This window comes from Rhipicephalus sanguineus, chromosome 7, assembly GCF_013339695.2.
Source record: "Rhipicephalus sanguineus isolate Rsan-2018 chromosome 7, BIME_Rsan_1.4, whole genome shotgun sequence".
Lineage (NCBI taxonomy): Eukaryota > Metazoa > Arthropoda > Arachnida > Ixodida > Ixodidae > Rhipicephalus > Rhipicephalus sanguineus.
Genome location: NC_051182.1, coordinates 17,980,071 through 18,008,003, shown reverse-complemented (window position 1 = coordinate 18,008,003; position 27,933 = coordinate 17,980,071). Strand labels below are relative to the sequence as shown.

The 27,933-nt window shown below is 44.6% G+C and overlaps 1 protein-coding gene across 1 annotated transcript in view; it reads left to right on the top strand.

The window, feature by feature from the left end:
- The first annotated feature begins 398 nt into the window (after positions 1–398).
- LOC119399315 (homeobox protein unc-4 homolog) overlaps positions 399–27,933 on the top strand; it is a 277,227-nt gene continuing 249,692 nt past the window's right edge. Inside the window, exon 1 of the mRNA XM_037666132.2 lies at positions 399–908. Coding sequence (XP_037522060.1) covers positions 524–908 — 385 coding nt within the window. The 5' untranslated portion in view covers positions 399–523. The remainder of the gene's footprint in view (positions 909–27,933) is intronic.

The window sequence follows — 27,933 nt, the reverse complement described above, 5'->3', positions numbered from 1 at the left end:
GCAAGCTTGTCGTGGACCACAGAAGTGCTGTGTGTGCGCTGCTAACTGGGCGGAGCCATCGTAGCTTCGTTGCGTCACTGGATATTCAATTATAACTCCGCCCTGACCATTTAGCCGTGCTCGCTTACACGCCGAGTATCAGCAGAGCTTTGGATTTTGATTACTGGATTGTCATGTGCCAAACTGAATCACCCACCGTTACTAACCCGACTCCGATCTGCTGAATGGTGGAACGCCTTGTGGCGCGGATGCAAAGATTTCTTGTGCTAGAGAAGACAGATTTGTGTTTTGTCTTTGTGTAGGAATCCAATCAGAAAAAGTGCAACGCTTTTAAAGGGAACTCGTTTATTACACTAACGTCTGGCACACTCAGTCCATAAAACTACAGGCGAAGTGCTCCGATCAATCAAGACTCGGCTAAACGGCTGCCACGTCAGGCATCCGGTGTACAAAAAAGGGTTATGGTACTTCTGGCGGCAGACGTCGTCCAGGCGTCGTCGATGTCGGCGGCGATGCGACGCTGATGCCAACCTCGTCATCGCATCTGATGGAAGCGACGCGACTGCTGGACGCTGGCTGCCTAGGACGTCTGGGGCGACCTCTTCCCGGACCGTACGCGCCCTTCGGCACCCCGATGGCGCCGTACAGCATGGCCGCGTATCCTCCCCATCACGTACCGTACTCCATCGACGGCATACTGCACGGTTCGCACGCGGCGGCGGCGTCCCACCACGGTGGACCCTTAGGTCTCGTCATGGCGTCTAGTCCGGGACACGCCGCCTTGGTCGGGTCCCGTGCCGCCGTTCTCAGTCACAGGATCGCGGCCGCTCAGCATCACCACCAGGAACAGCAGCAGCAGCAACAACACCATCAGGCGACGACTAAGGTTTCTTCGCATCGGTCGAAATGTAAGTACACTGTGTTGTGCAATTCTTACGTACCACTGAGTCGCCTACAGTACCTGGGTGGCAACACCGCGAGTTTATGAACGCCATTCATATGCACTTATAGTATAACCTGGATGCTTCGCTTTGGCTTCACATTTCGTGCACTGGCGACCTCCTTTTACAGTGAACGCTGTTATGAGATCATTTCAACGGCCGTTTTTGGCGCCGCAGTTGTCCGCCGCCGCCGGTGTCCGTAACCGCTATCGCACGAAATAAGAAAAAAAAAAGGAAATAAGAACAAATTTCCAGGATGCAACGAGGTTCGAACCTGGGCCCTCTGCGTGGGAGCCCAGTGTTCTGCCTCTGAGCCATGCCGGTGCTTGAAACTTCGTTGTAAAAGACCCTACACAGGCTTCATGTCGTGAAGGAACCACATTAACATATGTAATGTAGTGTGGTAGAAGAGTAAAATAACCACCGGGCGTCACACAATGCGAATTGCTCAACGAGTGGGTTGTTGAATGCTTCCAACCCATTACGAAGGCTTCTGAGATAATTCTTCATCGTCATCAGCCACAGCATCAACAAAGTGCACATAATGCCCTACAGATGTTTAGGGAGTGCCACGGTTCTCCGCAGAATGACGAAAAATTGCATAGTGACTGCTTGCGTACTTCGCAAAAAATATGATGATTTATAGCGTAGTGGGTTCCTCGCAAGCGCACTTCTATTGGTTGCCAAGGAAGCCCATAAGGCTCCCATGATCCATTTCGTCAGGGTCTCAATAAAGTTAATTCCCTCTCTCTCTCTCTCGCTCTCCGTTTCTCCGGTTAACTTGTGTTATAAAGCGTGGTGGGCAGTTAAATAACTACCGGGCGTCACACAATATGAATTAAGTAACTAGTGGGTCGTTTAAAGCTTCCAACCCATTACAAAGGGCTCAGCCATAATTCTTCATCGTCATCAACCGTCGCATCAACAAAAATGCACATAATACCTTACAGATGTTCCCTCGCTTCTCCGCAGAATAACGAATAATGTCGGGGTGGGTGCTTCTCAACTTCACAAAAATTATGATTTGTGGCGTAGTGGGTACGTTGCTAATGTACTTGTATTAGTAGCCACAAGAGAGTGTTTTTTTTTTTTTTTTAAATTTCGAGAGTTTATAACGGGCTTTAGAATAGAAATACCGCTCTTCCAGCTTTCGCTGTGACTGTGCTGCGCTTTCCGCGCAGGCCTGGCGATTTTTTGTCCCTACCTTACACTTTTCAAAACAATAATTTGCGCTTCATTAAGCCGGTAGGTGTTATGACGACCCAAAATACATAGGGTTTGTTGGCCTTCGTTTAGAAAAAAAAAGATATTGATTTGTTTGATCGCTTAGATATTCGTTCGCCAATGCAGCCCCGCAATGATCAAAACTGCAATGGCTGTCGTGTGTTTTTCTTTTTGCCTTTCTCTTATACACTTTTCCAGACTCCTTGACTTACACGGCTGTTATAGGCTATTGAACCAACTTTGATTGGTCCGTTTTCGGACTCAGCAGATTTACATCGCATGCCTCACGAGACGCCCCATGTGCAGCCTATTGCATCAATAAAGCTCGCTTCAGTGGCAAGAATGAATCGGCGGCGTTGTCACGCTGAATGGATGCTTTAAACGAACAAATTAGGCGAATTGAAGTGAGATGCGACGACGCTGAAAATCGACTGATACGATCAAAGCTGATCTTTTTTGGTGTCCCGGATGATCAACATGAAACTTGGTCACCAACAAAAAAAAAAAAAGGCTATTGATCTGTGTTCCCAACAACTCGGCATATCTCTAAAACCATGCAGCCCAAATCGAACGTGCCCACAGATTCGGTCAATATCGCGCTGATAAATACCACCTATATTATAGTGCAATTTGCGTCATACTAAGACAAGCGATATATTTTAGAACATGACAATAAATTTAAAGGCACACAGTTCTATATACGAGAAGATTTTTCATACTTAATGTAACTGCGTAAAAAACGGACGGAAACACGAAGGGCGAGAAAAGGAGAAAGAAGGAAAATTGGTCCCTCTTGCCTTTTGTCTCCTCCTTTTTTTGCCCTCTCTCGCTTTTTCCTCCCCTTTATATTGCCTCGTTCTTGCAATAAAACTTCAGTTGATAGTCTGCGCTTGTTTTGTCCTTTTCTCGCCCTTCGCGTTCCCGTCCGTTTTTTGCGCAGTTACATTGAGTATGGATCATTACCGACTAGCCCAACTTACCACTCTTCTGAAGATTTTTCAGCACCAACGAGGTTAGCTAGAAGAAAGCTCTTGGAATATGCAAAGTCCAAAAAATGCATCCTACAAGCTTAGCATTGACGGACCGCGCATTGACAACGTTGTTTATTCTTACGATCCTACTTCTGACAGAGTAAAATAATCTTAATAATAATATCTGGGGTTTAACGTCCCAAAACCAAGATATGATTATGAGAGACGCCGTAGTGGAGGGCTCCGGATATTTCGACCACCTGGGGTTCTTTAACGTGCACCTAAATCTAAGTACACGGGCCTCCGACATTTTCGCCTCCATCGAAAATGCAGCCTCCGCGGCCGGGATTCGATCCCGCGACCTTCGGTCAGCAGCCGAGCGCCATAACCACTAGACCACCGTGGCGGGGCAGTAAAATAATCTTCTAGATAGCTAACAGCCATGTCAAGATGACGTGTTCCCAATAACCCCTTTCAGTCAGTTAACAAAAGCGCCTCAAGTTCTCACTTATCGGCATCTTTTGCGAAAATACGCCGTCTTTTGCCAAAAGGCACCCAGCTTTGTTCGTATACCTCGTGGATGATAGCTCCTGCGACGTTCTTTTGCTCGCAGAAACGTGGCTACACCCTGCAGGTATCTGTGATGATGAAGTTTAATCACATTGCAGCCGTTTGGCCGGTATAAGAGGCGTTTTAATTGCCGTTGGTAAGCATGTCAGTTCTTTCTTAGCTGACAGTTACAGCCCACTTGAGATTTTATGGGTATAGCAATCACGTCGCGCTCATCCAACACTATTTTCGGCGCCTGTTATCGCCCGCCCGATTCTCCCCCGGAACTTAATCAGGGGCTATACATGTCAATATAAGTGCTGTTAAGACGAAATACCCAAAATAAGATATATTTTCGTTAGGGGATTTCAATTTTCCCCACATACACTGGCCCGAACTTGACTTCCCAAACAGGTACTTCTAATGAATTCCTTCAACTCGCACTCGACTTTTTTCTCCAACTTGCGTTAACAAACCTATACCCTCGATAACAACATTCTAGATCTCATTTTAACGTCCTCCCCGGAAAGAGTTGGTCCTATTTCTTGTGAAGATGGTTTCAGCGATCATTCCCTTCTTCATGCAGCTATTCAATATCCACATTTCTCACGTCATTTTACGCCTAAGCTAGTACTAAATTACAAGAAAGCTGACGTTGAAACCATAAACAGAGGCATGCAACGTTTTTGTGACAAATTCCCCCCTTCCTTTTGGTGGAGATTGGTTGATGAAGACTGGGCACTATTCAATGATAAAGTACACAAACTCATGCGTGATCACGTAGCGCGGATTTCTATCCTTGTTATAACATATCAAAACCATGGTTCATTCACCAAGTCACTGCGCTCACTCAGAAATAAAAAGCGACGTTTATATGTGATAGCCAAGAACTCGGTTTCACTAGTGTCAAAGGCACGACATAAAGCCTCTGAAATTTCAAAGAGCATTTGGATGGTATATATGAAGGACATAATCTAAATTTTCATCACATGACCCTCAGTCATTAATCAGCAATAATTCTGGAAAACAATCTCACCTTCAAAAAAGTCATGTCACATCTATATTTCCACGATGCCATTCCAAACAGAGATTTTGCAACTGTTTTCAATGAATACTTCACATCTATCTTAAAAAAGAAAACTACTTCAACATGCCTTATTCCCCAGAAGTTAGCTACGAGTACACGAGCCCTATAAGTGTTACATCGGGCTCAGAGGGAATAGCGTCATTAATCAAGAAATTAAAAACATCCACCTCATCTGGGGCGGACGGCATTAACTCCAAAATTCTTAACGAGTAATCCCGTCAAGTGTAATTCTCCCTCACATTTCCCTGCAGTCATTAACCACAGGTGAAATTCCATACGATTGGAAAATTGGCAAACTGATTCCAGTTCAAAAATCGGGAGATAAAAACAAGGTTTGCAACTATCGACCGATATCCCTAACTAGCGTTCCCGGTAAATTACTTGAACACATCATTGTCTCAAACGTAACCAGTCATCTGGAATCTAATAATTTCTTTTTTTAAAACCAGCATGGGTTTCGGAAAGGTTTATCATGCGAAACGCAACTTTTAGAACTTACTAATGACCTATTCCGAAACGCTGATAATTTTCAGACAGATTGCATATTCATAGACTTTTCAAAAGCATTCGATCGGGTCGCCCACTGTCGTCTCATAGCTTTTGTCACTTAACATTGATTCCTTAACTGTCTCCTGGATCCGAAACTTCCTGTCATCTAGTAAACACTTCACAGTCATCGACGGCACTTCGTCTCCCATTACGGACGTTTCATCCGGTGCTGCACAGGGGAGCGTCTTGGGCCCTCTACTATTTGTCATATTCATTAAGCACTTGCCACCTGAGATAACATCGAAAATCAGATTGTTCGCCGACGACTGCGTGCTGTATAGACGGTTTCAAGATTGCGATAGCAGGAGCACGTTGTGTACCCCAAGAAACTTCCGGTCACCTCATTTATTATTCTGCAACACCGAAGCGTAAAGCGTTTTTTTAAGATTTGTCAGAGTAAGGGAATACTGTTTTTCCAGTTTCACGTAAAAGAAAGGCGCCTTATAGGTAAAGACTAACTCTTTCAGTGTTGTGTGTAGCTTAGAAGAATATTTAATTCAAATATTTTGCTAGACACAGGGAGAAAAGTGTTGAAACTCTACCGGCTACTCGCCAAGGCTTTTGTTCCCCGCCAATCCTGCTAGCATACGCCAGCGCAGGAAACCGGAAGCGGTCCAGGGGCTGTGTTAGTAAACAGTAAAACCCTCTATAGAAAAATTCATACATGCGGTGACCATAGTGCGGTTCAACATGACCTCGACCGTATAACGCATTAATGTGATCTATGGCTTATGAGTTTGAGTACTGACAAATGCAAAGCCCTGACTTTCGGGTTTTTGGACTTTTGGGCGAAAGCTCTCAATTTCCATATTTACATATTCCCTTAAAAATGACGCTCTCTTAGCTACAACTTGCTACAAATATCTTGGTATGCATTTCACACCTAACCTTAGAAAATAACTTTTAGAAATAACTTTTAGAAATGAACTAACTTTACTTTTTTTCTCAGATTTCCTCATAGAAGTGATTTATCGAAGGAATTCCTTCTTACTGCTATAATGCTACTATAGTGTTCACTCTATCTGATTTTCTACATTTATATTTTATTTTTGTTAAAATATATTAACACGAAAGTGTTTTATGCCGGGGTCCACCAAGGCTTCAGTGACATATTTCCGTCACGGAAATGACGTTGAAAAAATATACACGATCAAATGGTAAAGAAAAGAAGTTCCGTCAACGGGCACCGAACCCACGACCGCCGGTCAGCAACAACAGATGCCGGGCACGCAATCCACTGCGCCATGGTCACAGGCTCTAGAGGCTTTACAAACGCGTCTTTTATATCTACCATTCGCCCAGTCGGTGGGGTGGTCTTGCCGTGTGGGAGCAGTAAAATAAATTCGTCATTACTGTGGCCTCCGCGATTAGCACCTACAACGCGTTACACGTCCCTCCCATTCGGCGCGTTTTCGATTGAAGTTCAATTTTGTCAATGCCTTAACCCACCGCGAGGTGGCGACCTTAGCCAAGCGTCCATCCATCCATCCATCCGTCCATCCGTCCATCCATCCATCCATCCATCGTAAAAGCATCCCCGCTCCCCGCTCACGCGTCGCCCCTAGAAAAATCGCGGCCGGGCTACCGGGGCGGCACGACGCGCTTTGCGTTTACCTTTTGTCCGGCCGTGATGTTCAATCACATTTTAACATGCCGCGGGATGGCGACCAAGTTCTGCGTCCAATATGCGACGCTCTTCTGGCTATCACAGCTCGTTCTCTGATTACGCTTTCACCATTAACTACTACAACTACCACAAGGGTTTGTTTAATCATTTGGCATGGACGTTAGTCGTCGGGATGGAGATGTACCACCAATCATCAAAGTGGGTATATCCACGTTAAACGGTGCTATAGCTGCCAGACATCAATATACATTGTGCAAACTCTCTTATACCAATGTACAGTAAACATTCAGTTACTTCTGTAAGGACACGCTTTACTTTCGTGTTATTCCGATTCCTATGACGGAGGGATCAACCATGTTTTTTTTTTCCTGGAGTGTGTTTCTTTTTCACATATATATACCTTGCCTTTGCCCTCGCGTGTTTCGTTCCATGTATTTCGATGTATTTTTTATATATTTGTTTTATGCTGTAATATTTCTTTTGCTATGTCTTGTCACCATTTCCTATAGTGCTTGTTTATTACTGTCACTTCCCCCCACCCCTTCACACAACGTTCCAGAGATTGGAACCCGTGAGGTATTTGTATAAATAAATAAATAAGTAAATAAATAAATAAATAAATAAATAAATAAATAAATAAATAAATAAATAAATAAATCTTTCAGTAAACGGCATATAAGTTCGGTTTCTGCTCTGCAGTAGAGCACATAGCTTTCTTTCCGACAATACATCTTATTTTAATGTTGTTGTAGTTTCCCTTCACTTAAAACTGTGTAATTACGCATACTTGGACACGTATGAGGCGATGGTGGCCAGCACACCTCACGTGCCGTGCAGAACGAACGCCTCTCCAATGATCAGCCTTGTCCGGCGCCAACTGGTTCCGTTTTATACCTCTCGCCATCTAACCCTCCTCGCCTGCGCTCCGCATCTCTTTGTATCTACTTCGTCGCTTTACCTGGACCAACATTGGTTATCTGTACTTCGCACTACGTTACCGCGGCCCAGGGCCACGTTTCTTCCCACTGTTAGCAAAAGCCTAAGAATGAAGACAAGCTCCGCCCATAATTGCGCCGCGGCTGCCATTCATCCGTGCAAGAGAGTCGGGTTAGGTGGTTTCGGTTGTGACCATAATACTTTTTCGCTGCTAATGTAAGTACTGCGCATATTAATAATTAAAAGTTCGTTGTCCCTAATTAATTTATTACGCTTCCCTGAGACGTGATGTCGGAATATTTGCGTATATGTGCCAGGAAGGTCGAGTTTTTCGACCAAAAACTAGTGACAAGAGCATGTGCTTGTATGCAAAAATAACCTCTGGAGCACTCTAGAGGTCACAGAAATGAGCAATTGCAGTTGGGAAATATGCAAATTTTGCGTGGTTGCGACTGCGACGGCTGTGGACGGAGATTCCTATAGGTTGTAACCGATGATAGCATGGCGCTGACAACGCAAACATGTACGGTATAGGGAATAAAATTATGCGATAAAATATATTAAAACGCCAGAACAGTAAGCGATACTTAGTGTTGTTTGGCTAATTTTTTACATGTTACTATAGCGTCAGATCGCACACACGAAAGAAGGTCTTTATGAATGTCAAAAATGCAGATGCGCATAATCTCTCGCACGCACCAATATGTATACAGGTTGCGCATTGTGTCTCTTCTTAGGCACACCTCTACGGATGCACACACTCCCCAGAAAACGAGTCGGCGAGAAAACGCCTTTATAAGTACGTTCACTCCAATATACAGAGGACATGCGGGAATGCGAAAAAATGAATACGAAGAATTCGCCAACATCCTACATGAACAAGCATTCAAGTATTTGCCAACAAACATCCCATATCGTTTTCCTGCTTAGTTTAATGTGGGCAGCGTCTCGGTAATATTTGCCGCCTGTGCCCACCCGATTCTATCCAGGAGCCCTTCGCTGATTCGCAAAAGGAATAAATATGGCGTAGTGGGCACTTACCAACTGTACTTGCACAAGCCATTCTATAGGACAGTTTGAAACGGCCACTGTTAAGCGCACAGTCGTTCGTTTTCTCACGGTACGGTTGAGCGATGCACCGATAACCGAAGCGGGCTAGCAATTGAGAAGGCGATGCGCACGGGGCCAGATTATACGCTATCGCGTTCTGCTCTTGAAGCTGAAGGCCAAGCTCAAGCGTGGTCCAAGTATTTTTCTCGAGGGTTATAGCAGCGTCCTTCAGTACTTCAACTCCCGCCGAAATTTCATGTTGGCACAAAAGTGGACGCAAGAGGCAATGCAGTGAGTAGTAGGCGGAATAACACATCTCGAGCGATCATAACGAGGCGAAAACAGCGCACACTTGACTGAGGACGGACAGAGGGAACACAGCGCCTGTGCCCTGCGTTCCCTCTGTCCGTCCTCGTCAAGTGTGCGCTGTTTTCACCTCATAGAAGGCGGCCGATCGGCCCTGTTTAGAAAGGTACTCGCGCGTTTGCGTGGGCGTTTCCCTTAAAAAAAAAAAAAAAGAGATATCGCTGATGTTTTTTTTTTTTTTTCATTGCGTTTGCAAACTGAACGTAGCAGTGGTGAGTGTTGACCAAATAATATAGAAGCACAGTTGTTTACCATATCAAGTCATTTATCGTTAGCAATCGTTCGTCTAAGGCTGCCCATCAAGCGACGCAGCTTCGCCTGTGCCCATGCAGTGTGCTCATAAACGTAGGTGTATATAGTTGTGTGCATCGTCGCACATACCTGCACTTACGTTTATTGAACGCGGTGTACTCTTTAAAGTCGAACTTACGTTGAGCATTGCACCATGAAATACTCTAGAAGACCCAGAGACCTTGTGCAAGAAATTATAGTGGACGAAATGCAAAGAACGGCCGGGTACTTAGGTTTAGTGGCCCATTAAAGAACCTCAGGTGGTCAAAATTATCCCGGCGTTCACATACGGCGTGCCTCACGATCATGTCGTGGTTTTGACACGTAAAAGCCCAGCAATTATTATTATTATTTTTCATTCGATTCAAACGAGAACCCGGTAGTATCTTGCCGCAGGATGGCTCTATACTCCTCCTTTTGTATATGTTCCACGTCGGCTGGTAATACAATGAGAGCATTCGTCGACACCCTTTTATCCAGAGTGGTATACCCTTGCACACAGCATGTGTTAGTTAGTGTACTAAGTAAGACCGCAGAGCTGTCCTGGATACGAGCACGAATATTACACCCGTGATAGCACTCCCCAAATGTGCGTTTAGAAAAAGATTATTTCCTCGTATAGGACTGCAGTGTATATACAACTAGGCCTGTGACATATACAAATGGCTAAGCACTTCTGTAGAAATGAAACATTTCTACAGAAATGTCAAAATCCACAGGATGTCCCTGACGCATGCTACTAGGTACTAACATACACATACTTACAACAAACTTATGTACACCGTTTGTCTCTTTGAGAACTATCCATGGAGCCAAACGTATACCGGAAACTGCAAAGAATACGTTGTTGTGAAGAGACTGCGTGCAGGTTCTGTTAACATTGACGATTTTGTCATTAAGTCTAAATATTATTTCGGCCAAACTTAAGATAAGCATCTAACGCGAAAATCCATTAAGCTCGCTTGATATCCTATAGACGAACATCTGTTTTCTTAAGATAATAAACCGAACGTTCTTGTGGAGGCCACCAAAACATCGATGGCGCCACGCAGAGGGAAACTTCTGATTAAAGAAATGCAAGCACGCACGGCAACACACGGCGTCTATATATATATAGTGTCCAGAGCGCTGTCGCCTTCTAGCTAAAGCCCGTGAATGAAATTTCATTCCGGGGCTTCAGTTATAGCTTCGCAACGCCGCGGCGCGGTCACCGCGGCCGCTGTATGAAACTCTCCCATAGCGTTACGCAGAAGTTTCATGACCAGTAGAAACGTATTTATAGACCTTGAGTATAGTCTCGTGAAAAGCGCATTTTAGTCTGAAGATCATGCACTTCATCGACATCTTTTATCTCAAATATCCTCGGACGGACATGTTCGATTAGGTGTTTATGCCCTTTACATATTTTTCTACGTCATATTTTTACTCTGAAGAGTAGTCATCTTCAACATATGCAGCATATATCAACATATTTTTGGTCACTGGGTATATCGTGGTCGATATCGTGGTCGTAGTGCGTGCCCCTTATTGTTCCCATACACGCTCCATTATATGTACTCATTGCAATTATACAATTAAACGAGGAAAGAATTAATGAAGCCGTCCAAGCTATCACCGACGATCAATATGCCATCTCAGCTGACGTCGTCATATATGCCTGAAACTCTTTTAATCCCAAGAGTCGGAATGCTACATTATAATCTGATTGTCCCCAGTTAAACTTTTCTCCGTGCGTGTGGGTTTTCTGTGCTAACTTGATCTCAAAGGTTCTTAATTTCTCACCCCCTAGATGTCGCATAATTCAAACTGCTCTTGAAACTCTGTGCATGCAAAATAAACTAACATAGTTTAAAGCAATAACCAAGAATTTTGTACAGAGGCATTAATAATCAATCAATCAATCAATCATTTATTTAACGTGCCCAGGAACAACCGTAAGGTCTTTGTGCAGGCGCACGCAAAAAAAAACAATAAAAATAAACTATACAATACAGACAGGCTTCAGAAATAAAAAGAGCAAATACACGTAGACAAAGAGAAATGAACACAGAAGGGGAGGAGTAAAATAAGACAACACGAGAAATATTGAAGGGGGATAAAAAATTAGATCGCATATATACAACTATGCGGAAAGACGGAGAAGGGAAGACTTTGTACATTGTGCCATACTATGTCAAAACAGTACAAAGCTCGGATAAAAACAATGATTGTGGACTATGAAAAATGTCAAGATCAAGAAAATTAACATTATAGAGACTTTGTATTCTGTGAACGGTAGAGTGTTGGAAGAAGCAGGCGGGTACATGAAACGGTCTGTTCTCTCTGGTTAACTTACGCGGAATTCGAAAATTAACACAATTGAGAAGTACAGGGCAGGATATGATACCGTGGACTAGCTTGTAAAGAAACAAGAGATCAGAACGATTTCGTCGGCAGTGAAGTGATGGCAATGATAATAATTCAGCAGTATTTGAACGAGATTTTTTAGCAAAGCGATGGTTATATATGCTAAGGAATTTTTTCTGGACTCGTTCAATGGCGTTACCGCTGGATTGAGCAATGCCATTCCATATCACGGACGCATACTCCAGTTGAGGAAGACATAGCGCGGTGTACAATTTTCGGAAGGGCATAGGAGAACGGAATTCTCTAGACAATCTGCAAACACAGCCTAGGGTGCGAAGACCCCGCAAAGCAACACGCTTAGCGTGAGCAGAAAAGTTTAACGTGCTATCAACAACAACACCAAGATCACTGATCTCATAAACCTTGCATAAGGACACAGAATTGACAGAGTATTGAAATGACACGCTAGATGTTTTGCGAGTGATAGACATGAATTTTGTCTTCGAGGCATTCAGAGAAAGGTTATTAGCGTTGCACCAATCGGAAAAAGAGCGCAAATCTGACTGCAGCAAGCGACAGTCGTTAACTGAATGAATTTCCTTAAAAATCTTGATGTCATCGGCATACAAGAGGAAAGAAGAATTACGAATGGCAAAAGAAACATCATTAACGTAAATTAAAAATAGGGGTGGGCCTAATACTGACCCTTGAGGGACCCCACTAGTCACTTTATACAAAGAAGATGATTGGCCATTTACCGCTACATAACAATATCTATTGAGCAGATAGCTCTGCAGGAGATTCACAACCGACAAGTCAACATCAAATTGCGCAAGTTTAACCATAATCAGTGTGTGGCTGACTACGTCAAAAGCCTTGCTCAGGTCACAGTAGAGTACGTCAACCTGTCCTCTCTGAGAAATGGGTGTGGAGATCTGCGTCATGAAACTAGCAAGATTTGTGGTAGTTGAGCGGCCAGCGAGAAAACCATGTTGATTAGGAATCAATGAGCTTTTAACACTAAAAGACAATATTTTGTGAAGAGCCAGCTCGAAGATCTTTGATGTGGCACATAGTAGAGAAATCGGGCGATAATTAGAAACATCTGTTTTAGAGCCCGACTTAAATACTGGGAAAACACGAGCAGTTTTCCACATGCTAGGAAATGTGGAAGTGTCCAGGCAGTTATTAAATATCGTAGTCAGTACTGGGACAAATATACTACTATAAGCTTTTAGTATGGCGGAGGGGATGCCATCTGGGCCACATGATAAGGATGGTTTTAAGCACTTAATGCATTCGCAGATAAGATTTTCATCCAGCGACAAAGCACTGGGTGAGCGAACTGCCTTAGGCGGTCTGATATCAGTGCTAGAGTCTGAGGCCTTATAAACGGATGAGAAATGTGCGGCAAAACAGTCAGCGACGGCATGCACTTCTACCCCATTTGAGTCCAGTAGTCTGAAGGACTCTCCGCTTTTGCTGGACCGTTTACGTACATACTTCCAAAACTCAGCTGGCCTGTCAGAAGCGCTTTTTTCTAAGAATTCAATATACGAACTATGATCCCGTTATATAGGCGTTTAGCGAGAGTTCGAAAAAAGCTGAACTCTTCCTTCCACTCGCTCGATGGAGAACATTTAGATTTCCTGTGTGCGCGATCTTTATGCTTCAGTGCACTGATAAGTTCAGATGAGAACCAGTGGGGATATTTACGTTGTTTATGTGTGTATTGGGGAATAAAATTACGCATGCTGCTCAGTACAAGCTCCGCAAACTGATCAACCTGGTCATCAACATTTGGTTTGTCAGTAACCTGTGACCAGTCAACGGTGGACAAGTAATGATACAGGCCCGTGTAATCACCTCGCTTGAAAGCAAATCTTGGAGATCTGTTTACATAACTGCTGTAGCTCGTTGTTTCGGCTGATGCGGATAATCTTACGTTAAGTGGTGGGTGGAATTTGTCAGGACGTACAAGAGAGATGCTGGAGCGGGAAACTTCAAGGGGTTGATCGTTTGACACACACAGGTCTAAGACGTTGCCACTGGAATTGACGACTGAGTTATGTTGCAGTAGGGAATTAAACGCCAGAAAGTCCAAGAGCAGGCTGCACTTTTTCTCAATGAAATGATTGTAATGAGAAAAGGTAATAATAATAATAATAATAATAATAATAATAATAATAATAATAATAATAATAATAATAATAATAATAATAATAATAATAATAATAATAATAATAATAATAATAATAATAATAATAATATCTGGGGTTTAACGACTTAAAACCACGATATGATTATGAGGGACGCCGTAGTGCAGGGCTCCGGAAATTTCGACCACCTGGTGTTCTTTAACGTGCACCTAGATTTTAAGTGCACCGGCCTCAAACATTTTCGCCTCCATCAAAAATGCAGCCGCCGTGGCCGGGATTCGATCCCGGATTGGCAATATTCCATGCTAGATTAAATGAAATGCTTAACCTACGTACTGTGCACATGTACACATTGCTCTTCGCAGATCGCATCGGTCGACGTATGCGTTTGCACCTTGCGATAAAGAAAACAGGTACCATAAAATTGGTTGTCGGTGTCTTTAACGCTGTAGCAGACACAAGAAGTAGCACTTTTGGGGAGATCACACGATTCCGCGCTACTCATCGTCGAGATTGATATTGCATATTTTCTCGCCGACGACCGGTTTAAACAGGTCTACCAGTAACTGCAGTCACATTTGTGGCGTTTTTTCCGAAATGGGCTAAATCCAGAAACCGAAACTAGCTCAAATATTGCTCCATTGGCAAGTACATTCTCTCAACTTTCCTCTAAAAGAGAGATCGGAACGAAATGAGTCAAATACCAACAGCTACGTGTGCTCACAGATCCCGTTTCAAAACGAAATTGAGCCAGATCCATGCGCTGTATGGATCGAAATGAGTCAAATCCAGTATGCCGATAGTAGAGCGCTTCGGCGATCACGTGATTCGGCGAACGTGGAAGCCTCCGTGTGATTTCCCGCCTGGCCTGACTACTCTGCCTGTTTTCTGGGTGTTTGTGCAAGTTTTTTTTTTCTTGCCCTTTCGGAGCTGGATTATCATGGATTCTGATGGAAGTGAAGTGATCGACGAGAGATTGGTCCCGAGACGTCGACGACATCGTGAACAGAAGCAATGTCGACGCCGACGAAGCAAGAATGTGCCACTGCCCGAATTTCAATAAAGTTTTTTCAAGAAAACCGCATTGAATTCCATGTCTCAATTCGAAATGAGCCAAATCCAAAAGTTATCATGCTAATAATGGTGAAATCCGCTGCATATTTTTTAATTGATTGTGGCCAGAAACTTCCCCTAGCCGACATGTAAAACATATCATAGAATAGCTTTGACAGCGTTGTATTTAGTTTGCATAGCAAACTTTTGCCGTTTTCTCAAATTCTCTTTGGATGGATTTGACCCATTTCGAAAAAAAAAAAACGCCTCATTTGTCCTCATGATTGACACTGGGCCAAGCACAATGCTGTGCCTCGGATTTCGCGGAACGTGACTGCATTAAATACCTCCTGAAAGCACAACTTCACAACAGATCGAGAAGCAAGAGAGAGCAAAATACTCGAGCGGACGCTTGGCCACTTTGCTACTGGGGCAAAGTGAAAAATAGTGAAAATTCAGAGATAAACGCACACATTCGAAAGTGGTCATGATGTCTGCAGGAACAGTTGTGGGTACCTCTTGACGTTGAGTAGTGCATAGCAACGCATACGCCTCCACCGGAGGCGTCCACGCACTCTATACGGTTGAATAATATTGGTTTCGTAAACCTTGAAACCTATAGGTTAAATCCTGCCCGGAGACAACAGCGCTGAATCGGCTGAATGTCATACAGCGCATAAACCCTCAGTATAAGGTTTGGTTGTGTCTTTGGTTCCAGAGTAATCACATGCATGGATATACGTGCGTCCGCTATTCCGATGCGAAAAGTCTAAGCCTTCGTGGAAGCAGCTCCCATCCACATGCGGCCATGAACAACATGGTATAGGAGCTTGAAGTTTGTGATGCAAGTTGCACCTGCAACGAAGGTTCGAGCTACGGAAACGCTGGGCAGTCGAACACCGTGCATATATGCAGCCAGACACGCACCATAGCTTCTTGCTCATGTCCATAAATGGTGCTCCACGAGCGCACATACGCCGAGACGAGCTTTGATAAAGACAAGCATATAGTGCACAGATGTATATTTAGATACACACGCACATGCATGCTTGCACACAGGTGCCCGGATGGGGGATCGATTTCCTCTCTACCTTCTTTTCACTCCGAGAAGAAGAAGAGGAAGATGAAAATTGGAGGAGCTATTAGAGAGAGCCGCGCAGCGCATGCATGCCTTATTATAATGTTGGCGGCCGCGCGCATTTGCTGGCCGGCGGGCTCGCAAGCGTGTGCGCGATCCGGCTGCTGCCTTGCTTGTCCGCTGAGGCGCGCTGCCGTTTGTCCGTACGCCGCGGGCGGTTGTTTGCACAGCGTTAAAGCGTATCCCCCCTGTTTATATCCGTGACGGGTGGCGCTGCCTTTCCTCTTTACTTCTTCTTCTTGTTTCTATAGCCGGTTCTCTCGTTCTACAGTAACTTAGACGTTCCCCTCTCCAGCCTCCTCTTGCGCTCGCATTGATTGGCCCCACCAGAGCGCGCTGCTTTTTGAACTGCCGCGGGCAAAACGAAACCGCCTGGAGAAAGAACATGCTAATTTCGTCAGGAAACACCGGTGTCTCGTTCTTTGGCAACATCATGTGTGCATGTCCCCAGACTTTTGCACGTACAATGTATAATAATATTGGTTGATATTGGCATCGGCAATAATGATATTGGCTGTTATGATGTTGGCGTATAAATGATGCTATAGCTGAGAACTAATACGAAGTTGTCGTACAGGAAATGTTGCTGCAACCGTCGTGTCGACAAAAGTACATGTCTTCCTCCTGGCAGAGACAAGTCCAGTTGCCGAAACGTACGTGCCGGCGGCATTTCCTGTTCAACGATTTTTCGTCACGTCAAACCTCCATTATCACTTGAACTTGTGTCTTTGTTTGGATTTCTTTCCTGATAAATGAAACACGATGAAGGCTTTCCGGTCATGTGCATGTGGCGCCATCTCTGGTACATGGCCTCGCATCCCTGCCGTAACGGAACAGGAGATCCGGTAAAATGGAAAAATATTATAGAACCAGTGGCATCTTTTGGTTCAATTCTAGTCAATCTACGCAGATTCCGAGGACATGTTTTAGAGTGCTTCCCCACACAGCTCTCATATGACGGCGTTGTCAAATATTTATACAATATCCTGATAACCTGCGTATTTTGCGGTGCGATACTGCAATTTTTTGCGAATGATCCACTAGGCGGCAAACATATTCGACTTTGTGATTTAAATTTTCGTGTTCATTTACGCGTGACTGTAGGTACGAGGGAAATGTCTCTTGAAGACCCAGGATGAGGTAAAAAGTGAGCTCTTACTTCATTTTTTTAATTATTCCAAACAAGATGCTCAGTATTCAATAATCAAAATTGTTCAAAGTACCGCTTCTGGGGCTTATGGCTACAAATTTGGCGGTAATATAAACGGCATGGCTACGTATGGCTACTTCTAGCTACTTCTAGCTTCAGTTCTGTCTGCTTTTCGAATCTACCCAATGGCGACCCTGAACACAATGCCGGCTGTATACACGCAGGCTAACACCACTTGCTGCGACACCGTCACCACATAACTTTCTGGCGCTAGGGGGCATAATAGTATACTTGCGCAAAAAGGACAATTATAGTTGCTTTAACCATCAACGAAAGAATGAGATTGGTATGAGAGAAAGCGGAGAAGAAGCTCCAGAGAATTGCACTCCTTGAAGATTGGTTACCGGGGGAGCTGACGGCTGCGAAATCCCCTACGGATGGGACCTGTCTATAAGCAATGGCGTGAACCATCCTTGTAAACCTTCCTTGCAGTCTACCCTAAACGCTCTCTGTTTACCGGAAGCATTGCCACTACAACGTCTATCATTCGTCAGCATATTGAGCGGCCCCTCAAAGAGCTGAAGGTGAGACGCATGTTTGGCATCAAATGTTCGCCAAGCAAGGACATTACTGATGTGTGCAGTTCTTTAAGTCGGCTTTCCATGTTGTCCTGGAGAGGGCTTTTATTCCACCACCTGTAGACAACGTTATAACAACGGGCAGCAACCGTGGCAGGCGCGCCACGGCAGCGGCCAGTGGCGATACTAGGCCTCGACCAGCCTCGACAGCTGGTCGCGCTGCGGCGCTATATAGGACAGTCAGCGCCACCAGTAGCGTCCGCGCGCGTGATCCCGTCGGTGTATGTTGCGGGCGCTCCATGCAATGACATTGCTGGACGAAGCAGCGCGCATTATTGTCTGGATTGCGCAGAACTGAACACGTAGAAAGATATTTAAAATAAAAGCAGTCTTCACGACAATGATCTTTAAACCGGCAATCATGTTTAAGGTGTTATGGAGGAACGTCTCCAAAGGGTCCCTCCAAATTCATTGGCAAGTGTGTTCCTCAGATGAGCAGTGTCGACTAGGACGTGCGCTTTCAGATTATCAAAGTTTTATGAACGTCGTGTATTATTTATATCAAATAAAAATCTTCTTTTTTCATCTATTACGCAAAGAGCTTCCTTTGACTTTTGCATCCGTTCTGTTGGTAGTTGCGGTTCGGGCTAAGCAAAGGAAAAATTCGTTCCGTTTCTCCCGCTTTTAAAGACGATAGTCTTTTTTGGGATAATTGAACGCAGAAATTTTGGTCTATCTGTCTGTCTGTCTGCCACACGATTCAGCCACCCGGCCAATGTTTCAGCATCTTGCTGAACGCCCAGCCATCTTGAACTCGTAGCTGCGTTCATACTTGTCAACATGGTCGATCAAAACGCAAATATCACGCATATCTGATGCGCAACATCAGTACGTAAGTATTAGGTGGTGTATTACTTTACTAGAAAATACATAGATAGGTAATTCTAAAGACCCTAGTGTTTTTTAGGCTGCGCTGAAAATGCGACGCTATGCACGAAAAAGCCCTCTGCCAACGATGTGGTGCTGCCACCTGGCAGTGGCCCTGGGTTCTGCACAAGCTCGTGTTTCCTGACGCCACTGCCAGATGGCGTCCATATCCCCCGCAGCGCCTCCTCTATTTTATTAATGCCAGCCAGATGCGGCCGATTCAACATAGAGTAGGCGCTGTCTGAGGCAAGGCAAAACATAAATGGCCACTTGATGAAATAATGCGGTAAAATGAAATCTGTTCAAACAAACTTCCATTGCATTTATCATGCTAGGACGGAAATGGTACGCGAACAGCATGACGGGTGGCCGCGGATGAGACCATGTAGTACGGCCGGCACAAGACTATCGTCTTTCAACGACATTTGCAGTGAAGCACGCAGATCCGCGGCCATTTTTCTTTTTTTGCCCTCACTCGTTCCTTCACGCTGTTCAATGATTTCTGCACAGTTTCCCAGTTTTCTATAGAACGAATTGCACATTATGAGTGCAAGGTGCACATGCAAGGCTGGGCGCCTAGGATGGTGTAAGCACGCCGCCACCTTTGTCAACAAGATCGAGCATATGCATCCTGCTCAGACCTATAGCATGCGCCTGGCTCTGTAAATCGCCGCGTCCCCTTCTGGATATGAAGTTCTCTTCGTCGTGAGGTCACGCTGTCGTCTTGCCCATGGCACACAGAAAAAAGTGTCGGAACATATAGGCTGAGTGCAGGGCTGTGGAGCTTCTCCCATCGTTGCCCAAGAAGTGGGCACTGCACATGCCGTTCCGGCGCTTCACAAGCTGTCGAAGACCTCCATCGGGGCTGGAAAAAACACAGTTTCTGACCACGAGGAGCAACTATGCGCAATAATAGCAAGGAAAGCATTAAAAAAAATGAAGAGCCGGTAGGGTGATTTCGCATAACATCGAACAAAGGATGGCTGGTCGACCTCTTAAATTTATTTCCAGATTTTAAGTATTATTGTCTAATGAGTGGAAAGAAGAGATCCGCAATTTGTTTCGCCGCCAAAACATTTTTTTCGAAGCACAGGGAATCAATAATAACGAAGAGGTGGAGGGGAGCGCTGATGCGCTCTGCTGTTTTGGCCAACTCTCATTATGAATTTCACGAAATATATTAAAGTGAGGTAGCTGAAATTTCTTTAACTAAATATATGCGTGTTTTTGCTTCTGCTTAGATATTTTTAGTTTTTATGGGTAGTGTAGATGTTGTTATAAAAAACCTAAAATTGGCCGAGGAAACGTTCTTTTCTGTAATTTGAAGGTCTTTATCTCAAAGAAGCCTTGTGGAAAACCCCCGAACATTGCGCATTACGTTCTTCGCATAATCATCTACGATACTGCCAAATTTTATATTTATATAGCTTTGCAGTAAAGAGATATGATCGGGCTAAGTTCAAGAATATACCGAAGAATAGAAATTTCTGACAATAAAAAAAAAAATTTTGATATTTCTTAAACTTTTTCTCCTCCACGTCAGCTTTCACAGTCAATAAAAACAGTGCATAATTTTGTTGCACTAATAGTTACGGTCCTTCCAATGAGACCCCTAGGCAAGGATTGGCAATTGCTGTAGACCCTATATACTTCTTGCCCAGCAAGTGAACAAAGCGTTGCAGCTTTGTTCACTCAAAGCTGCAACGCATCAGGCCTATACGCGCTAGTTATTATCCACGCAGCAATCCGCAGGATCATGGCCTCCGTGATTGAGCGCCGGCGCGCAATCTTGGAGGCCATAGCTGGACACTATTAGCCGCGGGATCGGGCTAAAGGAGGCAGTACCGTTGCCACGTTAGTGTGGATAGGCGGCTTGCGGGATGCATTCAAATCTACGCAGCGTCACTTCGCTGTGAGAGGTTTGAGCCGATTGTCGATAAAGAAAGCGCGTGGACTGCAGCCTAATGATGATATATACGCCCTCCATTGCCACATTAATGCACGAAGCCGAACGTTCACATTACGTGTCAGAGAAGTGCAGTCTGCCAATCAACGGGTGCTGGCCTTCGGTGACAGTCTTGTTTTGCATTGTGCTCGATCTTCTCTTGTTTTATTTGTACGTGTTTTGCTTGTGTTCTTTCTATACTACAATACAAATGGTGTTGCGCGACTGAGCCAATTAAGTATTTATTCCTGGCTATAGTGGCTACAAAAAAGCCTGAACCTGCAATCAAGAACTAGCGTCTGCTGGTTCATGAATGAGTGAACCATCGGTGACGTTACATGATTGCGAGTATGAATTTTAGACCAGTACATGTGACTTTGATCTACAATGTTTTAGGGGCGAAGCACCTTAGGGTCTCGGCTTGTCGGCGTGCATCGTGGATTGTGGTCTTCTGTCGGGATGGTCCATTTGCTTGAGCGCAAGAGAAGGCGCCACCGCCTCAGCTCTCGCCGTGTGGCGAGAGAGAGACCTAACGGTGCGCGTTGACTATGGAAACGCTCTTTCTGTGATGAACGCTGAATTAGGGATGAATTAAGGAACGAGAACACGCCCCCAACCGCGAGAGACAACGCCGACGCAGGCAGTGTCTGCTAGGGAGTTTCTTGATTGAAAAAACTGACTGCTCGCGCTGCACAACCGTTCATCGGCCACCCCGTATATATAGGCACTGGATCTTGACCTGCAATGTAGTGCCGGTGGGATAATTCTTTTGTGCGTAGTTGAATAAAGATTCGCAGCGTGCACGTTAACGAAAAGCGGACTGCAGGTCTCTGTGCCTAATCTTTCTTCTGTCTCTCATCGCCCGTTAGCAGTGATCTTGCTGTGGGAAACACCGGCGCACACTGCATGCTTCGCCCCTCCACAGGTTTCGCGTTAGTGGAGCTGAAACACCCTTTGTGTGTGCCTGTTTTGTTCCGCTATAATATGTAATGTCGGAGGCTTTATATATCTGTATGCCACAAATTACTTCAGGGTGCATCCACAGATGGCGACACAGTAATACGGTGTGCTCTGGCTGCACTGGCCGTCATCGCAAAAAGAGGCACATTTTTTTTTTGTGCTCGCTTGGTTTTTTGTTGGTCTGCAATGATTTTCCCGTTCCTTCAGTTTGCACATGAGGGAAACATACGGGGGTTGTTCTGAAATAAAAAAAAAAATTAGTTGTAAGTCAGCGCTGTGTTTTAGTGTTGCTTCTTTTCTCTGTCTGTGTGTGGTTGCGCTGCCGGTCCATCATGAAGAAAGATAGATCCGCCCAACTACACCGTACAAACGCCACAGCGTCATCCCCAATGCATCTTGGTACCTCAATGCGCACGGCGGCGTCACCGCTCGGTCGGCGTTGCCAACACCCTTCGGTCGAGTACGGTTCACGCATGGAATACGCCATCCTCTCCCCTAGCTCACCCACTCCCCCAAGCGGTCTTCGCTGTCAATGGAGACGTCACGGCAGACGCATTCATCAGGACGCCCGATTGAATCGATCTGATCACGTTCACGCTTCCATCGCGGTGCTTACATTCTGTTGTATAATATACTGCTTTTTCGTTATGCTGTAGTTCTTGCTTTCGTTTTGCGTTTCCGCTACAGCTTCGGGGTCTTCATTTCCCTTTTATATATATCCCCATTGGCGTTTGAGCGAGTGGTGCAGAAGTATCGATCTGGATTTTGGGGCACGCATGTGCGAGACGCCTTCTGCTGCTACTCTCCAGAATCCATATCGTCTGCTGGCAGCCGATGCGTGCCAGAAGGATTGGCTTGGCTTGCGAGCGGCTCGCAAAAGAAAAAAAAAACGTAGACCCTCCTTCGCGCGGTTATCAAAGGTTAGTCATTCAAAGTTCTTCGAACCTGCAAGACTTTTCTATCATTTCGTACTTCTCCTGACAGTCATAAAAGCTGAGAAATTTGAATAAGTCAGGATTTATGAGAAACTCGAGCGGCAGTTGCTGGTGAGTACACAGTGTACATGCGCCTTCTGAGTTCACTGGAGACAGGCAGAGTAGTGCGAATAATCAATCTGTCCGACAGAAAATTATGGATTGATTCTTTTATTGTGTAATTATAACATTAAACTATAGTAATGGAAGTTTTCAAGGGGTGACAGTGATATTTATCTCTATTTGTGTGCGTTCATATGAGCGCGCGCGTGCTATATATAGTAGCCGTGGTTGTCAGCAGGGTTTAGCCTTGTTTTCCTCTGTGCCTTTCCCTAAGGCTTTTGTTTTTTTAATTTCTGTCATTTCTTTTTCCGTTCGTTTCTCTCTCTCTGTCTACAGTCAGTCAGCTTGAAATGAAGTAAAACAAGTGCGCACTGTTTTCCACATAGAACATAAACGCCTCTTCGACATTGAGAAGACACGCAACGGCGAGTGGTCTAAACCAGTATACGAGAAAATTGGCTAGTCTCAACGTGCACATATTTCATTGAGGTCGTAAAGACAGCACCTTATCTCCTCACTATGGGACAACGTAGACATGGTAGCATAAAGTGTACAAGCTATTTTCGTGTCAGAAAACCGACCTTTATACACTCTAAGAAAAAAAGGACTAAAAGGGGTAGGGAGGTTAGTCCTTTTGGGGATCAACTGATTTGCCACAACCAATAGTCCTTTTGGGGACGAACTGCAAGGGGATAAACAGTTAGTCTTTGAAGGATTAACTGCAAAGGACTAACGGTTGCTCCTGTAAGGAGTAACAGTTGATTTTCGGAAATGGTCCCTGAAGGAGCAAATGTTACTCCTGTAAGGACTAACAGCTGGTTTTTGGAAATGGTCCCTGAAGGACCAAATGTTACTCCTTTAAGGAGTATTGGTTGATCCTCAGAAATGATCCTTGGGAGAGCAAATCGCGCTTCGCAATTGTAAAAAATGGTGGCGAAGTTCCTGCGCTCTTAGGAACGGACATTTCACGGAAACATGCCACTTAAATAGTGCTTCAGAAGTGGTACCCAACTTATATGTATTAACTGCTATTAATGCATTCAGTGAGCGCTTGCAAGCAATAATGCTGATCATTCGAATTTACTTTGCCGAACTTGAGAGAAATTGTGTATACCGGCTTCAAGACTTGCCCTAGCGACAATATTTAGTTGCGTGCCCTTATCTTTCAATCCTTTAAAGCACTTTGAATCTTATGAACAAGGTAAAAACTTGGCGAGAAGTGGCAAACCACGACACGGGAACACAAGTCACATGAATGACACCAAACACACACATGCACAGTGATTCAGGTTACCAACGGTTTTGATTTCTTGATTGTGTAAGTTGCAGATAAGCTACGGTGTTCTATAAAGTATTCAAGGAAGAAAGAAAAACACGATTCTATTAACATCAATCTTTATTTTTACGAAAACACCAAAAAGGAACGAATGCCATCATTTAGTTGGTGTAGGGCCTGTTCCCAAATTACTAGGGCGAGTCCTACCTGGAAGAAATACAAAACAGAAAATTTTGTTACAAAATAAAGTAGCTAGAAGAGAACGACTTAATCACGTAAGCCCCAATAATTGCGCAGTCGCATGCTCAAAAACATGCGACGCACAATCCTTTTTTAGTCTTCATATTACTTATAATACAATGTACCAAGGCAATGAAAATAATAAACTTACCTTCAAAATTAGCAGAGGGACGTTGCTTGCAGAGCAAGTAAATCCAGAAATTGTTGATCACACCTCGATGTGACGGCGTCCATCTCTGAAGCTTTGCAGAAAGGAAGCTGCGATGGAGTCTTGCATGTGTAGGCTGAGGTGTCCATTTTTCCGCAGGAAAGTTACGATGCTGGGTCCAATAAACAGCCGGTACACAGAAACAAACGCGCATGCGCGTCCACAATTGCAGCACATGCAGCGATGTATGTTCTTCACAGCTGTGTTCATAGTCTGCGTAAATAGCGGCACTCGCTGACCCCGAAACAAGAGCAAGATAGATCACAAGTGACGAACAAGACCCGCACTCGACACTCCGGCGAGCGATACTGAAGAAGAAAGAGTGCGGCGCGGAAGGATACCGAACATAAGCGCTGAAACGTCCATCAGATTTACACGATTGTCATCGCCAGTGAATATTGGGAAGCTTATTGGTGAACCAAGTCCTCATATTTGATGACACAATATTAACACCCTACAAATTAAGTTAATCTTTTCTCGCGTTATTTTCTTGATCGCAGCAGTAAGCGGGTCGACGCGCCGATGCCTTCTTGTCATCTGTGCAGTGGACATTTGGAACATGCGTTCGCCGAATTCCTTACCCCTCAGGTCATCGCCGCCTGCAACCCGCACCGCGACAGAGTAGAAAGGAGGGCTTCGGAACAATAGGACGCACCTGGCCGAGAGCTAAGCTCGTGACCTTTGAAAGAGGCGTTCGTGGGTCTACGATCACTGCTTCGCGTTCGATGCTGAGCCTTGCTGCAAACAAAGGCCACAGAAAAAACGTCTCCCCTTCAACCTCTACCCGCGGGAGTAAATGCAACCGTTCGTCCCCCCATTAGTCTTTTCCGAGGTATGTCTAGTCCTCCGAATTTGCACACGACACGCACTTCGCGACAGTTGGTCCTCTCGCGGACTAACGACACGATTTGAGGACTAAAGCTGACTTTACTCCCCCTTCAGCCGGCTTTTTTCTTAGAGTGTAGGACGAAAAATTACGAGCACGTTTTGGTCTTTTACACGAAGATAAACGGCCACCGAACCATGGCAGAATTAACCGAACACATATTAAGTCATAACGCTGGCGAGGCTATTATCGAGGTTTTCTGTACGTATATTGCCTAAGTTGTTGCACAACGAACGTAAAATCATATTGACGCTATATACTTCATAGCTGTGCTCGGTGAAAAATGAATTCTCAACGCCCCCCAATTAAGGGCCGTTAGGCAGAAACATAGCGTCAGGTACTTGCTTCAAGATATTTGACAGGATTCACACCCCCTTGATAGCTAAACGCATTAACAGTGAAATAAAATGAGATCACCGGTGTTGGTGCAGAACGAAGCGGAAATTGCTTTTCAGGCAGCACCATTCGGGACAAAAAACATATTTACAATGCCTCGAAGGTGCTTCCAAATCATTGGGATTGCCTTTGCTACCCTCGCAACCCACGTTTCGGCTTATTTCGGTGCTATGGGATAAGTGACACCACGGAGAATTACGCGTACGTTGAGAAAAAAAATATTGGCTTAAAAGCTTGGCGAAGACTAAGTCATAAATCTTTACCATTACCTGAGGTAATTCAGATCGCCTTTAATTGAGACTTTAGAGGGGCTGCACTTTACAAGGGGCCCCTAAAGCTGTGAAAATACGGTGCGTCTCACCATGTTGTACCCGCTTCGCCATAACCCCATCGCACCCCCTATACCTTTCTTTGTTTTGCTTGCTTGATTCATTTTTACCTTGTGTTCGAGGTGCTCGATTGAGGTGTTACACCTTAATGCCGTCAAATTGGCGGTTGCAAAATACAAAATGAGAAGGAATGCAACATTATCGATCTAAGCTAAATGATTGCAAGATATGAAACGAAAAAAAAAATACTTGGCAGAATCCCTTTTGGTAGTTATCTAGGTGATTCGCGTAAGCGTTGCGTTTTATCACAGAGTTATAGTTTAGCGGGCTTAGCGGAATAACGGGATCGAAATGTGCATGTACAGTACGCTAAACGTTCCGTAGCGTTTACCGTACGCACGCTATATGTTTTTAGATTTTGCGTTACCATGTTTGCGTGGTTACGTAAAACATGGCGTCGGTTTTGGACGCCCGCTTCGAAATGAATAGCGTTTATGTGGACGACTGTGTAAAATGGCTTCGCTTGCCTTTAGGTAACTTCGACGACCGAGTATTACGTCAACTGAGCGGGGTTTTTGAGATCACTTGCCATGTCGAACGTTCCTAGGACTAACAAGAAGATGGGTGAAAACAAATCTGCAACACATAAATTTTCGCTTTTGGAGCGTGGTTCATATTTATTTACTTTTATTTTTACTAAAAAAGTAGTAATATTGCTGCAAGTGGAGATAGAGGCGAGCATTTTAAGTTTTTTTTTCTCTTTTTAACGCATTCGTAATCCGCTAGCTGACGCCACCGTCACAGTTTGAGCACGTAAGCACTATCCCGCTATACACCATTATCAGCACGCGCTCGAGAGCCACCACCTTGGACTGACAACATTGCAGTTCTGTATCCGTGTCAAATAAACAAACAGTGGGTGAACTAGCACCCACAAAAACGCTTGGGCCGGCATATTCAAAGTTTCATGACCATGATCCTTTCATGTTACGACGTGGGAAACCGCCAAAACAATCGGTTATCAGTCCAAGATGGCAGCGCCCATGAATCGAAAATAAAATCGCGTATACTAAAACGCGCTGTCCACAACGAACGTTTATGGTACTGTAACGCTATTCCTTAAGCCCCGCGATCACGCTTACGTTAAACTAAAATCGTCTACTGTAGGTAGCCGCCGTCCCAGGAACGTCATTATCGGGCAGCTTCGACATGCCGTATTTCATCTTCTCTCTATATATCGCACAGTTTCCTACACTCTTCACTAGAGGGAAATGTGGCATTGCGATCATGCAGCGGCCATGGGAATGATGGGTAGTAGATGAATTTGCCCAGTGTTCGTGTCTGCGGCTCCGAACGCACTTGTGGCTTCGTTTATTGTTGAGTTTTAGCTTTCCTTCGGATAAACAAGTGGATCTCTGTTAACCTCGTGAGCTGAATTGAAGTGGTGAGCCTAAAATTGTCAAGGTAGTGAAATGGGACTGCTGAACTGCTTAATACTTAGCGGCTTTAATAGTCAAAAAGCCGCATGAAGCCGTGAAGCTGAAAGAGAAAAAGAGAGCACAACGCAATTGCTTGAAAATTAGAAGGTTTTATGAACAGGCTTCACATTTAACACGGCGACCACGCATGCGATGCAAATCCGTCATACACGTTTCATCTCTAAGCAAGCGGTTGTTTCTTACGTGCTGTCTTGTGGGGACTTGTAAGTCGAGAA